Below are 16,281 nucleotides of genomic sequence, written 5' to 3'. Positions count from 1 at the left end.
TAATTGATTAAAACACACTGTTTTGAATTAAGGTCTACAGTAGCCTCAAAAGCACTCTGTAGGGTAGCTCCATGGTGTAGCCGGAGGACAACTAGTTCCCATCCTCCTCTGGGTACATTGACTTCAATACAAAACCTAGGAGGCTCGTGGTTCTCACCTCCTTCCATAGACTTCAAAGTAATTATTACAACTTCCGGAGGACGTCCTCCAACCTATCAGAGCTATTGCAGCATGAACTGACATGTTGTCCACCCAATCAAAGGATCAGATAATGAATTATAGTACTGAAAGCATAAGCTACAACTAGATGGCACTGCAGTGCATAAAATGTGGTGAGTAGTTGACTCAAAGAGAGAGAGAGAGAAAATAGTGGAACAGTTTTTAACAAATACAATTCTTCAAAAATGAAGCAGAAGCAAGAGAAAGAGAGATTTTTAAAACTTTCACCTAGCTAGCAAATGCAGCTAGCTAGCTAGTTTAGCCTACTCAAACAGAGAGGGATGCTACAGTATGTTACCTAGCTCACTATGGCTATCCAACACTGGAGCTCTTCCAAGTCAAGGTAAGCTTTACGTTTAATTCATTTATTGCCACCAGGGTCCGCCGGTAAAATTGCTAAACTGCTTGCAAACTGTACACTGTACTGCATGATTGTAGCGGGTTTACTAACGTGTTAGTTCTAGTAGCTATGTTGACTTGACGCCAGCTAATATGGTGTCAACGATGTAGGCTGTGTGTGGTGGTTATGATATGAAGGTTTGGCTTGGAAAAGTTTTAATGCCTGGACACCGACAACTGACGTGTTGTGCACTGAAGTCTACAAGCGAAGCAAAAAGGTGAGAGGAGGAGAGAGAGTAGATGCGAGAAGGAATTTTACAACAATCTGGCTGCTATGAAAGTGAACTGTGTTTGCATGTGATCATGGGTGTATTCATTCCACCGATTCTGTTGAAAAACGTTTTTTAAAAAGAAGCCAACGGAAAGAAACGGAGATTAACATACCTGAATTTGTCCAATAGAAATTTGTTTGCAACTGTTGGACTAATGATTACACCCTAAGTCAGCTAGATGCAGGCAATATTGTGCAAGGCGGTATTGAATATGTCCATGTCTGTCACCTTGATTACTCAAATTTCTTTGCACCTACATTGTAAACTTTGATTCATAGGCTAGGTTGTAGCAACCTCATGATAGGGAAAATTTAAGTATCATGTAGTAAGTAGCCTAAACCTATCCATGTTACATTAAGCTGGGTAAATGGAATATGAATGAGTCATCTAATATGCTGCAATAGAAATAAGACCATGCTCATAAAAAAAATTATCATACGCCTCATCTTAAACAGGACAGACCGCCATTGGGCGGTAGTCATACTAGTCATGGATTATACCACCACTCTCCTAGTTACTAGTGTGTTAGTGTGATGATTCAAGGTCAGTGTATTCTGTACCTGCAGCATCATCACAAGCAGACAGGCCTAGCTGCATGGGCCAATGACTGTAGGGGAATGGGCCTGTGTTAGTTATTATCAGGGTGATTGACTTTCACTTTTACTGTAGGCCACAGGCTGTAATGTAATGGCTGGGTGAGTCTAGACTAATTGTTCAACCCAAACAATGATTCACAAGTAAAGAGAGATTCCTTAATTTAACCCCTAGAGTTGGTGTCCGCACCCCCGTGGATATCAAATCAGCATAATAAAAAATAAATAAACGTCTGTTTTAAACTAGAGATATCTGGCTCTCACAAACACACAAATAACCAATGAAAGGCTAATAGTAAAATGTTAAAGTAAACCAACCGATAGTAGACCAATCAGGCAAATCTTAGTCATAAGGCATATTGGGACAAGAGAGGTTTGTCTCAGTGACTTTATGTGCTAGCTAACATAAATTGATGTCCATGTTCTGCAGATCGCATGTACGTGCATACAGTGCCTTCGGAAAGTATTAGGCCCCTTGACCTTTTCCACATTTTGTTACAACCTTAATCTAAAATGTATGAAATTGTTTTTTTCCCTCATCAATCTACACACAATACCCCATAATGACAATGCAAAACCATTTTTTGTTGTTGTTGCTGATTTATAAAAATATAAAAAAGGGATTTTCATAAGTATTCCGACCCTTTACTCAGTACTTTATTGAGGCACCTTTGGCAGCTATTACAGCCTTGAGTCTTCTTGGGTATGGGGCTACACGCTTGGCACACATGTTTTTGGGGAGTTTCTCCCATTATTCTCCAAAGATCCTCACAAGCTCTGTCAGGTTGGATGGGGAGCATTGTTGCACAGCTATTTTCAGGTCTCTCCAGAGATGTTCGATCAGGTTCAAGTCCAGGCTCTGGCTGGGCCACTTAAGGACATTCAGAGACTTGTTTTCCGAAGCCACTCCTGCGTTATCTTGGCTGTGTGCTTAGAGTCGTTGTCCTGTTGGAAGGTTAACCTTCGCCCCAGTCTGAGGTCCTGAGTGCTCTGGAGCAGGTTTTCATCAAAGATCTCTCTGTACTTTGCTCCGTTCATCGTTGCCTCGATCGTGACTGGTTTCGCAATCCCTGCCGCTGAACAACATCCCCACAGCATGATGTTGCCACCACCATGCTTCACCGTAGGGATGGTGCCAGGATTCCTCCAAACGTGACGCTTGGCATTCAGGGAAAAGAGTTCAAGCTTGATTTCATCTTACAAGAGAATCTTGTTTCTCATGGTCTGAGAGTCTTTTGGTGCCTTTTGACAAACTCCATGTGGGCTGTCATGTGCCTTTTTACTAAGGAGGGGCTTCCGTCTGGCAACTCTACCATAAAGCCCTGATTGGTGGAGTGCTGCAGAGATGGTTGTCATTCTGGAAGGTTTACTCATCTCCACAGAGGAACTCTAGAGCTCTGTCAGAGTGACCATCGGGATCTTGGGCACCTACCTGACCAAGGTCGCTTTCCTCCGATTGCTCAGTTTCGTTGGGTGGCCAGTTCTAGGAAGAGTCTTGGTGGTTCCCAACTTCTTCCATTTAAGAATGATTGAGGCCATTGTGTTCTTGAGGACCTTCAATGCTGCAGACATTTTTTTCTAACCTACCCCAGATCAGTGCCTCGACACAATCCGGTCTCTGAGTTCTACGGAAAATTTATTTGACTTCATGGCTTGGTTTTTGCTCTGACATGCACTGTCAACTGCGGGACCTTATATAGAGAGGTGTGAGCCTTTCCAAATCATGTCCAATCAATTGAATTAACCACCGGTGGATTAAGTTGTAGAAACATCTCAAGGATGATGAATTTCGAGTCAATTCGAGTCTCATAGCAAAAGGTCAGAATATTTACAGTATGTACAGTGGAAGTCGGACGTTTACATACACCTTAGCCAAAAACATTTAAACTCGGTTTTTCACAATTCCTGACGTTAATCCTAGTAAATATTCCCTGTTTTAGGTCAGTCAGGATTACCACTTTATTTTAAGAATGTGAAATGTCAGAATAATAGAGTGATTTATTTCACCTTTTATTTCTTTCGTCACATTCTCAGTGGGTCAGAAGTTTACATACACTCAATTAGTATTTGGTAGCATTGCCTTTAAATTGTTTAACTTGGGTCAAACGTTTTGGGTAGCCTTCCACAAGCTTCCCACAATAAGTTGGGTGAATTGTGGCCCATTCCTCCGAACAGAGCCGGTGTAACTGGGTCAAGTTTGTAGGCCTCCTTGCTCGCGCACTCTTTTTCATTTCTGCCCACAAATTTTCAATGGGATTGAGGTCAGGGCTTTGTGATGGCCACTCCAATACCTTGACTTTGTTGTCCTTAAGCCATTTTACCACAACTTTGGAAGTATGCTTGGCGTCATTGTCCATTTGGAAGACCCATTTGCGACCAAGCTTTTACTTCCTGACTGATGTCTTGAGATGTTGCTTCAATGTATCCACATAATTTTCCGTCCTTATGATGTCATCTATTTTGTGAAGTGCACCAGTCCCTCTTGCCACAAAGCACCCCCACAAGATGATGCTGCCACCCCCGTACTTCACGGATGGGATGGTATTCTTCGGCTTGCAAGCCTCCCCCTTTTTCCTCCAAACATAATGATGGTCATTATTTTTGTTTCATCAGACCAGAGGACATTTCTCCAAAAAGTACGACCTTTGTCCCCATGTGCAGTTGCAAACTGTAGTCTGGCTTTTTTTATGGCGGTTTTGGAGCAGTGGCTTCGTCCTTGCTGAGCGGCTTTTCAGGTTATGTCGATATAGGACTCATTTGACTGTGGATATAGATACTTTTGTACCTGTTTCCTCCAGCATCTTCACAAGGTCCTTTGCTGTTGTTCTGGGATTGATTTACACTTTTTGCCCCAAAGTATGTTCATCTCTATGAGACAGAATGTGTCTCCTTCCTGAGCAGTATGACGGCTGCGTGGTCCCATGGTGTTGATACTTGCTTACTATTGTTTGTACAGATGAACGTGGTACCTTCAGGCATTTGGAAACTGCTCCCAAGGATGAACCAGACTTGTGGAGGTCTACAATTTTTTTTCCTGAGGTCTTATCTGATTTCTTTTGATTTTTCCATGATGTCAAGCAAAGAGGTACTGAGTTTGAAGGTAGGCCTTGAAATACATCCACAGGTACACCTCCAAATGACTCAAATAATGTCAATTAGCCTATCAGAAGCTTCTAAAGCCATGACATCCTTTTCTGGAATTTTCCAAGCTGTTTAAAGGCACAGTCAACGTAGTGTATGTAAACTTCTGACCCACTGGAATTGTGATACAGTGAAATAATCTGTCTGTAAACAATTGTTGGAAAAATTACTTGTGTCATGCACAAAGATGTCGTAACCGATTTGCCAAAACTATCGTTTGTTAACAAGAAATTTGGGAAGTGGTTGAAAAATGAGTTAATGACTCCAGCCTAGGTGTAGGTAATCTTCCAACTTCAACGGTAAATAAATTAGCAAAAAATGTGCTAAAAATATCTAAATACCTGTTTTCGCTTTGTCATTATGGGCTATTGAGTGTAGATTGCTGAGGATTACTATTTTTTTCAATCCATTTTAGAATAAGGCTGTAACGCATCAAAATGTGGAAAACATCAAGGGGTCTGAATACTTCCCAAAGGCACTGTATGTGTCTGGATGGAACAGCACATGTTATAAAGAGGCCTTAATAATGGATCAATTAATCGAAGCGCCTCAGCCGGTACCCATCGTTAACCTTTGGAAACTAAGGTTGCCTCGTGCTGCTGCCCCATGAACAACACCCAGAAATAAAATCCAGCTTCAGCATTATGTTTATGCAAGAACGAAGAATGGTATGAGAAATAAATATTAATTTGTGATTGCAGCATACTGTCATGTGATGTGATTCTGGAGCCCTATAGGAAGATGGAGTGTCTACATCCCAAATAGTACCCTAGTCCCTATATAGTGCACTACTTTTGACCAGAGTGGGTTGTGGTAAAGATAAGTGCACTGTAAAGGGAATAGGGTGCTATTTGGGAAACAGAGGGGGAGATCTATTATTGAAAAGTGTTTCAGCTGCTGAGAATAGAACATGACGATGGTGTGAGGCTGTTTGCATTCCAAATGGCACCCTATTCCTTATATAGTAGATGGGCGCTGGTCAAAAGTAGTGCACTAGGAAATAGGGTGCCATTTGGGATGCACAGTGTGCCTGAGAGGCAGAAAGCTGGTGGTGGTGGTGGGGTGCTGTGGTTTATATATAACCCTGGCCTGTACTGATGTGTGCCCTTACCTTTACTCCCATGACTCTCTCTGTCAGGGAGTCTTGAGGGAGCGAAGGAAGGCTGCGGCTGATCTGAATATCAAACAGGGGAGGGTGAGGGAGTAGGGTGCACTTTTCCGCTGCCTTCAGCCTTCCTCACAGAAGCCCTGGATAATTTCAAGGTACAAGAGGGAGACACGAAGAAGGAGGGACCTACTCTATTAGCTAAACTCTTCATTATACAGTCAGATCCAGCATGAAGCCACCAGAAACCATCACCGCAGGTGTCATACCTCCCCTTATCCATACTGATCATTTCCAAGAATACAGAGTGGCGCTGCTATATCCTTCCCCTCAATATACTGAAGGGGTGTTGATACTGTACCAAAGCAGAGCTGGGTCCGTGACACATTTCCTGCCCTTTCAGGGCGACACCACATAATTGAACCATTAGCTAAATGAGTACCGGTAACCCAGTAATAGCCTATTATAGGGAGAGAGGGGTGATTTTTACCAGCATGGTAATAAAAGAGGATTATCACATGAGGAAACTCTGAGTCACGGTGTAAATGTATAATTCATACATTATAAATTATAATGCATTTTGACTGTTCTTGTCCTTGAAATAGCTTTCGAAACCAAAGCCCCTGAATCAGAAGGAGACACTGTCTGCTGAGTAAAGGAAGTGGAAGAAGGGTAATGATGAAGAATATAAAGAGGCAGGGAAGGAGGGAAGGAGGGAGGGAGGGAACACTGCTGTGTTCAGGAGGAGGAGATACAGCCAGGGAGGGAGGGAGTACTGCTGTGTTCAGGAGGAGGAGATACAGCGAGGGAGGGGAATATCCCTCCCTAAACAAGTCAAATGTTAATAAGCCTACTGCCTGCCAGTCCCTCAAACGTCTTTTCCCTTCCCTCTCTCCAAGAGACATGTAAAATACAATTCCTCCTCTTTCCCACTTATCCTCCTACCCCCTCTACCTTCCTCTACTCTCTCTCTCTCGCTCCCTCTCTGTCTATCTCTGCCTGCCTGCATGCCTGCCTGTTTGACCAATTTTCCGACTGTCTGTCCTCCAAAGCACTCTCCTCATTAGCATTGTAAATGTGAATCCCCCCATGATGAGGAGGAGGAACACAGCTGATGGGTTTAATGAGATGTCAGCATCCCTTACAATACACATTGTTCCTCAAGTTAATATCGCTCACCAAACAACACTGTCACATTCATACACATTCACTGAATGTACAAAATATTAGGAACACCTTTCTAATATTACGTTCCACCCCTTTTTGCCATCAGAATAGCCTCAATTTGTCAGGCATGGAATCTACAAGGTGTGAACGCGTTCCACAGGGATGCTGTCCCATGTTAACTTCAACGATTCCCGCCCATGTTGACTCCAACGATTCCCGCCCATGTTGAATCCAACGATTCCCGCCCATGTTGACTCCAACGATTCCCGCCCATGTTGACTCCAACGATTCCGCCCACGTTGACTCCAACGATTCCGCCCACGTTGACTCCAACGATTCCCGCCCACGTTGACTCCAACGATTCCGCCCATGTTGACGCCAACGATTCCCGCCCATGTTGACGCCAACGATTCCCGCCCATGTTGACTCCAACGATTCCCGCCCATGTTGACTCCAACGATTCCCGCCCATGTTGACTCCAACGATTCCCGCCCATGTTGACTCCAACGATTCCCGCCCATGTTGACTCCAATGCTTCCTGCCCATGTTGACTCCAATGCTTCCACAGTTGTGTCAAGTTGGCTGGATGTCCTTTGGGTGGTGGACTATTCTTGATACACACAGGAAACTGTTAGAGTGAAAAACCTAGCAGCGTTGCCGTTCTTGACATACTCAAACCAGTGCGCCTGGCACCTACTAACATACCCTGTTCAAAGGCACTTGTCTTGCCCATTCACCCTCTGAATGGCACACATACACAGTTCATGTCTCAATTGTCTCCCCCCTTCATCTACACTGATTGAAGTGGATTTAACAGGTGACAATCATTTACATTTGTATTTATTATATTTAACCTTTATTTAACTAGACAAGCCAATAAGAGATAATAGCTTTCACCTGAGCTGTGTTCAAATACTCATACTAACTGCACTAACCGTACTATATGTGACTTGAATTGAGTATATTGTGAATTGAGTATATAGTTATTGGTCATAGCATGGATATAGTTAGTATGCCAAAAGTTCACGGATGTCAAACTAAATTCGCCAAAATACGAAGTATACAAGCAGTGGACACTATTTCAGTGATTTTAGGGACCATAATGCAATTCTTCAGAAAATGGGCATGGCTTCACAACATTTTCAGATTTGTAGAAAATGGCGGAAAATATGCAGCCGAAGCAAAGAAGTCCAACAAGAGCAGATACAAACTCATTGCTTTAACTAATTATGTCAAATGTTAAGAAAATGTTGAGCAATGTAATAAAGTAATGACTTTCAAATGAGTTACATTACATGTTATGTTGGTTGACAATTTGTTAGCTATGCTATCCTTATGAACCGCATAGCATTACAGCAGCATCTACCGGTATGTTAGCTAGTTACCTAACATTAGTTGGCTACTAATACATCGAACTTGCAAGGCAGTATATTAACTATATTCTATCTAACCAACTACCCAACATTTATTGACTTGATTAGTCACACAATTCTTAGCTAAGTGGTATAGTCATTTTGCGTTTAAATGGACATGGTTAATTCTGGCTATCTACTCAGATTTCAGAGGACTCTCCCGCAGTTAGTCACCAACGCTCTGGATAACATGAAAACAGCCTAACCAGCTCTGCTAGGGCAAGTAAAATGGTTAGAGTGAGGTGTTCTCATTTGTTTCTGGAAGTATATAATCAACGTTAGCCAGTTAACTTGGCTGCTTGACTACAATTGAATGCTCCGAGAGCGAAACGCTCTAAATTTACAAACGGACAATCTGACAATGTTCTGGATTTACGAACACCCAGAGTGCACTCTGCCACACCAGATTGAATTTACAAACACACCGAAAATCATAAAATATTTACCTAGTCATTTGATATGCTAACAAGCTAGCAAGAGGTTGCATAGCAACAGCATCAACTTCCAGTAGACAGGCGAAGCTCTAGTACGCTCAACTGAAACAATACTGTTCGCTTACTGTATATATATATATATATATATATAAAATGAACTAGTAGTATACGGTATCGGTATTCGAACACAGCCCTGGATTCACCTGGCCAGTCTACGTCATGGAAAGAGTGGGTGTTCCTATTGTTTTGTGCACTCATTGTATTTAAAAAAAAAAAAGTATACAGTGCCTTCGGAAAGGATTCACATCCCTTGACATTTTCTAAAATGGATTAAGTAAAACATTTCCTCAGCAATCTACAAACAATACTCCATAATTACAAAGCGAAAACAGGTTTTTAGACATTTTTGCTAATGTATTCAGACCCTTTGCCATGAGAATCGAAATTGAGCTCAGGTACATCCTGTTTCCATTGATCATCTTTGAGATATTTCTACAACTTGATTGGAGTCTACCTGTGGGAAATTCAATTGATTGGACATTAATTTGGAAAGGCACACACGTCTATATAAGATCCCACATTTGACAGTGAATGTCAGAGCAAAAACAAAGCCATGAGGTCGAAGGAATTGTCCGTAGACCCCCGAGAAAGGATTGTGTCGAGGTACAGATCTGGGAAAGGGTATGAAAAAATGTCTGCAGCATTGAAGGTCCCCAGAACATAGTGGCCTACATCATTCTTAAATGGAAGAAGTTTGGAACCACCAAGACTCTTCCTAGAGCTGGCCGCTCGACCACACAATCAGGGGGAAAGGACCTTGGTCAGGGAGGTGACCAAGAACCCGATGGTCCCTCTGACAGAGCTCTAGAGTTCCTCTGTGGAGATGGGTAAACCTTCCAGAAGGACAACCATCTCTGCAGCACTCCACCAATCAGGCCTTTATGGTAGAGTGGCCAGATGTAAGACACTCCTCAGTAAAAGGCACATGACAGCCCACTTGAAGTTAGTCAAAAGGCACCTAAATACTCTCAGACCATGAGAAACAAGATTCTCTGGTCTGATGAAATCAAGATTGAACTCTTTGGCCTGAATGCCAAGCATCACGTCTGGAGGAAACCTGGCACCACCATTTTTCAGCTGCAGGGACTAGGAGTCTCGTCAGCAAAGATGAACGGAGCAAAGTACAGAGAGGTCCTTGATGAAAACCTGCTCCAGAGCGCTCAGGACCTCGGACTGGGGCCCTAAGCACACACAGCCAAGACAACGCAGGAGTGGCTGCGGGACATGTCTCAATGTCCTTGAGTAGCTCAGCCAGAGCCCGGACTTGAACATCTCTGGAGAGACCTGAAAATGGCTGTGCAGCAACGCTCCACATCCAACCTGACAGAGCTTGAGAGGATCTGCAGAGGAGAATGGGAGAAACTCCCCAACTACAGGTGTGCCAAGCTTGTAGTGTCATACCCAAGAAGACTGGAGGCTGTAATCGCTGCCTAAGGTGCTTCAACAAAGTATTGAGTAAAGGGTCTGAATACTTAAATGTGAATGTGATATTTACAGCAAAAAAAAGTCTAAAAACCTGTTTTTGCTTTGTCATTATTGGGTACGGTGTGTAGATTGATGAGGAAGAAATACAATATACTAGGGTCTGAATACTTCCTGAATGCACTGCATGTTGCAGGGATAGTGCTATCAACTCATCACAACCAAACCACATATGTTGTAACCCAGCACTTGTTCTCTTGAGCAAAAACAAGAAAAACAACTTTGGTTACACCTGTGTAAATTCTGTACATCCCAGTTAGTGTTTCCATATGGTTCCAGGTCAACAGTACCTGTATAACATATTGTATAAAGCACCCTAAGACTGTCACTCTGCCTGACTTTATTGCCCTGTTACAGAGAGCATACTCAAGGTTGCTTGCTTTTTCAATAGTCCTTCGAGCCAGATAGCAACAATTGCCTTGGAACACATAGAATATAAAGCCTTGTCAGAGCCCTCCTCTCACCTCTCTCTGCCAGCGGGGGTTGATGGTGTTACAGACGATGCTGGAGCGTTTCTCCTGGCCGTGGTGTGGCAGCGCTGGAAAGATACTGTTCCTGCCGGGATGGATGGCGATCTTCAGGTAGGGGTCAGGGTTGAAGAACATCCCTTTCTTCAGCCCCGTGGCGTGGAAATCTACCAGAGACGATAAGAGTATAGAGGAGGAGACGATGAGGATAAACGGCTTTAAAATTACACCTTTAACAGCTTAAGAAAATCCCATACTTCTGACAAAGAAGAGAAGAGTGCAGTCAGCAGGAATGTCCTTGAGAAAGAGAATGTTCCTTTTAGCTCTGCAAATCAATTCGGTTCAATATCCTGTGTTGCCACAGTATGCTGTACTTCTACAATAGTAGTAGTATGTTCTACTATAGCAGAGCAGAGACAGAATAACTCACCCTGAAAAATAGGTCTAGACAGAATTATTATTTTGCATAGCGTTGCATTTAACTTGAACTTCTCTCCAACTCTGCTCTGTAATATTTGTGACAGCCATGTCATACAGTAGCATAGCCTCCCAGTGATCTGGGACCAGACAGGGACTACTACAGTCAGTATTTTTGTTCAGTATTTGTAAGCCTGTGTTGATCAAAGCTGAAGACGAAAGGGGAAGAGCTGCTGTCTGAAATCCCATCTGCCTCCCCCTGACATCTCCCATGCAGTCGTGCGGGGAGAGAATCGTTTGGATACACGACTGAGCAAGCTGTCACACCCACCTTTCATCTGCACTACCTCACTGTGAATCAGGTGGAACTGGATCATGCCTCTACTGCTGCTGCTGCTGCATCCCTCAGTTAGGAATCCAACTCAACTCAGGACTGTCGGAAACACTTAGCACAATAGACTCACTGTGCTTTTCCTATGATGAGTCAGCATGTTAGGATGTTTTTGTGACATTTCTACAGATGTGATGTATTTCTTCATGCAGCGTTTGGGAATGAAACAGCCGCATTTAAGTATGGAAGTGTTAGGAGAAAGGAATCCTTTTCATCACCGTCATGTAAGTGTGGGTTTGTCGATATTTCTCTAACTGCTTGGCACAGAACATTCCTTCCTGTAATGCACATGATGTACTCCAGATGGATGATAGTACTGTATCTGAATCCTGGGATGAGTTGCTATGGAGACACAAGCTGTGTGTTGCCCTATGCCACAGTAATGCTGGCACGTGTGCTGGCCCAACCCTGTAGAGACGCATTGCCAAGGTAACGTGGGGGGGGGGGGGGGGGGCATGCTCACCTGAGAGGGAGAAGCTAATGAGTCTTCTGCTGCCTGTGCTCTGGGGGACTTCTTCATTTGTGACGGGCTTAAACACCTACACAAAGAGAGGGTGAGAAAGAGAGAGCGAAAGAAAGAGAGGGTTAGAGAGAGATAGAGAGCGAGAGGGTTAGAGCGAGAGAGAGAGGGTTAGAGAGAGAGAGAGAGAGAGAGAGAGAAAGAAAAAGTAACACCAGCGTCCGCCTTTACAGCACCTCTCCTCCCTGTTCCTCCTCCACAGGTGTAAGCCTGCCTAAGGATCTTTATAGCAGGCAGGTGGATTTGTGGAAAATAGCCACTGAGTGATGATGGAGGGCCACTGAGAGATGATGGAGGGCCACTGAGAGATGGAGGGCCACTGAGAGATGGAGGGCCACTGAGAGATGGGGGTGGAGGATAAGGGTCATATGCAAACGCACACACACCATCACAGCAGTAACAATACAATGGCATTTTGACAGGCTGTGGCATTGATGTGTTTCTCTGAGATTGTTCCTCTGGATGGGATCTCTAGGAGGACAAGTGAGTAGTCATTATAGCAGTGTGGGGGTATGTAGGCTGTGGGGGCAGGGCCTGCATAGGCCTGGGCTAATGCATAACACTCCCTGGCTGCAGTGGGCCTCCAGCAGACAGCTGGAGTGCCCACAGGGGACCTCTACTACAGTATACTCCACAGGGACAACACAAGGACATTATCTGATTCCCCTCTCTGTTCACCTCTGGCTGTGGCGTATCTGTCTGTCTATCTCTCAGACTGCTGTCTGTCTGTGTGTGATCTCTCTCAAGACAGGCAATGTCAACCAGCCAATAAGCATATAATAATTTACACTTAACACCACTTTCAATTTCAGGATTTTCTTTTCTAGTCAATGAGAAAAGAAGGGTAACCAATCTAATGGATTGCTAAACCCATTATATCTGCCCTTTAAATCACGTCTGATAACCCCTAGTAATCCAGGTAACACTGGACAACAGATGACATGCTAACCCCTTTCTGGAACAGTCAGGATTTTTCTTCTTACTTTTCTTACCACTCTAGGCTCTAGTGATAAGCTTCAACCCAGACAATGGAAAAATATATCCTTTAGATGGAAAGACATACAGTAGATCCGTTGTAATTCACCATCTCTTCCCTTCAGTGCCCCTTGAGAAGCCCATATGAACATATAAAGCCCATGTACAGTAGCACTAATACCAGGCTGGGACTAAGTAGTCCTACATGCTCACCGGAACTGAGGGGTTCTTCACAGTCAAACTGGGGGTGGTGGCTCGCAGGGCCCCGCTCACACCATGGTAGTATTTAAAACAGATCTTGGTCTCCACTGAGAGGAAAGAAGAGACAGATGACAGAAGAGAGGACAGAAGTTAGTTTAAGAACAGGAGAGAGATTGTCCTATCTTTTTAGAATGACCTACTGTTTGCATTATACACTATTTCTCGGTTTATTGGCACCTTTATCAGGTTTCACAGTTGGAAAGCTCTCAAAAACAGGCCAGAGACACACCAGCGTGACCTAAGAAAGCTGTTGTGAGCAGCATGCCAATAAACTGGGGGAGAGAGAGCAGACGGTCCTCAGCTACATGGTTATTAGCAGCGGAGCCTGACACAGAGAGATAATACTATCCCTTTAATTACACAGAGAGATAATACTATCAATTTAATTACACAGAGATAAGAATCACAGTGGCTGCTTTCCAAGCTGCTAATCTACTGTGGTAGCTAAATGGAGATGCTTGAGAATCAACACCATTGAGCCTACAGGGTGCCACACAGGCACCAGCGAATGGTATTGGCCAAAAGATTGATTGCTGTCTCTGCCTGGCCGGTTCCCTTCTCTCCACTGGGATTCTCTGCCTCTAAACCTATTACGGGGGCTGACAAATCTGTCGTTCTGCCCCTGAACAGGTAGTTAACCCACTGTTCCTAGAATGTCATTGAAAATAAGAATTTGTTCTTAACTGACTTGCCTAGTTAAATAAAGGTAAAATAATAAAAAAAATAGGTTGGTGGTGTGGGGGCTGTGCCTTGGCAAAGTGGGTGATGTTATATCCTGTCTGTTTGGCCCTGTTTGGGTATTTATGCTACAGTAGTTTATGTGTCGGGGGGCAAGGGTGAGTCTTTTATATCTGGAGCATTTCTCATGTTTTATCCAATGTCCTGTGTGAATTTAAGTATGCTCTCTCTAATTCTCTCTCTCTCTCTTTATTTTTCTTTTGGGGGACCTGAGCCCTAGGACCATGCCTCAGGACTACCTGGCATGATGACTCCTTGCTGTCCCCAGTCCACCTGGTCATGCTGCTCCTCCAGTTTCAACTGTTCTGCCTGCGGCTATGGAACCCTGACCTGTTCACTGGACGTGCTACCTTGTCCCGGACCTGCTGTTTTGGACTCTCTCTACCTCACCTGCTGTCTCTAACTCTGAATTATCGGCTATGAAAAGCCAACTGACATTTACTCCTGAGGTGCTGACCTGTTGCACCCTCTACAACCACTGTGATTATTTTTATCTGACCCCGCTGGTCATCTATGAACGTTTTAACATCTTGGCCATGTTCTGTTATAATCTCCACCCGGCACAGCCAGAAGAGGACTGGCCACCCCTCAGAGCCTGGTTCCTCTCTAGGTTTCTTCATAGGTTCTGGCCTTTCTAGGGAGTTTTTCTTAGCCACCGTACTTTGGGGTTTAAGGCTGGGTTTCTTTTATATCGGCTGATGTAAAAAGGGCTTTATGAATAAATGTGATTGATTGATTGATAGATATCTGATTCTTGCGAATGAGCTGTCCCTACTGATGAGGTGGGAGGAGCTCTTTGAGGGATGAGTCTTACTTTAGGTAAATAAACAATAAGCAGTGCTAGCTAAATAACAAAATCACCCACAGATGACAACGTATTACTTTAGCAGAACCAGATGAGAGGAGGATAGCACTATGGTAGTTACTCATAGCTGCACTTTGTGTCTAAAGAGGGCTGTCCACACTGGGGCCTACTGTACTATACAGTCAGTGTCGGTTCTCTAGTCTAAAGGAACTAATGGGATCATTTGGCTGTATAAATGATGTCAATTATTTCTTCCAAATAGACTTGCTTTAATCTGTACAGAGTAAGAAGGATTTGTGATTCTAAAGGGAAATCCTGAAATTTATGGAAGTCTGAAGATACAAAATGGTCACAATGGTAATGAGAAACAAAATAGTTATGAGATAGTTTCAGTGTTTACAGTGGGGCAAAAAAGTATTTAGTCAGCCACCAGTTGTGCAAGTTCTCCCACTTAAAAAGATGAGAGAGGCCTGTAATTTTCAGCATAGGTACACTTCAACTATGACAGACAAAATGAGGGAAAAACATCCAGAAAATCTCATTGTAGGATTTTTTATAAATTCATTTGCAAATTATGGTGGAAAATAAGTATTTGGTCACCTACAAACAAGCAAGATTTCTGGCTCTCACAGACTTGTAACTTCTTCTTTAAGAGGCTCCTATGTCCTCCACTCGTTACCTGTATTAATGGCACCTGTTTGAACTTGTTATCAATATAAAAGACACCTGTCCACAACCTCAATCAGTCACACTCCAAACTCCACTATGGCCAAGACCAAAGAGCTGTCAAAGGACACCAGAAACAAAATTGTAGACCTGCACCAGGCTGGGAAGACTGAATCTGCAATAGGTAAGCAGCTTGGTTTGAAGAAATCAACTGTGGGAGCAATTATCAGGAAATGGAAGACATACAAGACCACTGATAATCTCCCTCGATCTGGGGCTCCATGCAAGATCTCACCCTGTGGGGTCAAAATGATCACAAGAACGGTGAGCAAAAATCCCAGAACCACACGGGGGGACCTAGTGAATGACCTGCAGAGAGCTGGGACCAAAGTAACAAAGCCTACCATTAGTAACACACTATGCTGCAAGGGACTCAAATCCTGCAGTGCCAAACGTGTCCCCCTGCTTAAGCCAGTACATGTCCAGGCTCGTCTGAAGTTTGCTAGAGAGCATTTGGAGGATCCAGAAGAAGATTGGGAGAATGTCATATGGTCAGATCAAACCAAAATATAACTTTTTAGTAAAAACTCAGCTCGTCGTGTTTGGAGGACAAAGAATGCTGAGTTGCATCCAAAGAACACCATACCTACTGTGAAGCATGGGGGTGGAAACATGCTTTGGGGCTGTTTTTCTGCAAAGGGACCAGGACGACTGATCCGTGTAAAGGAAAGAATGAATGGGGCCATGTATCGTGAGA

The 16,281-nt window shown here is 43.6% G+C and overlaps 1 protein-coding gene across 1 annotated transcript in view; it reads right to left on the bottom strand.

Annotated features, from left to right (window-relative positions):
• The window catches only part of LOC115114469 (E3 ubiquitin-protein ligase HECW1-like), a 53,902-nt gene that overhangs the window by 35,862 nt on the left and 1,759 nt on the right, over window positions 1–16,281 (bottom strand). The window contains exons 4-6 of the mRNA XM_065013608.1: window positions 13,268–13,362; window positions 12,023–12,098; window positions 10,749–10,918 (exon numbers count right to left, since the gene is read on the bottom strand). Of these exons, the coding sequence (XP_064869680.1) occupies window positions 10,749–10,918; window positions 12,023–12,098; window positions 13,268–13,362 (341 nt within the window). The remainder of the gene's footprint in view (window positions 1–10,748; window positions 10,919–12,022; window positions 12,099–13,267; window positions 13,363–16,281) is intronic.

This window comes from Oncorhynchus nerka, linkage group LG9b (genome assembly GCF_034236695.1).
Source record: "Oncorhynchus nerka isolate Pitt River linkage group LG9b, Oner_Uvic_2.0, whole genome shotgun sequence".
Taxonomy (NCBI): domain Eukaryota; kingdom Metazoa; phylum Chordata; class Actinopteri; order Salmoniformes; family Salmonidae; genus Oncorhynchus; species Oncorhynchus nerka.
Note: the sequence above shows the minus strand (reverse complement) of the source record. Positions and strands in the feature narration are given on the sequence as shown.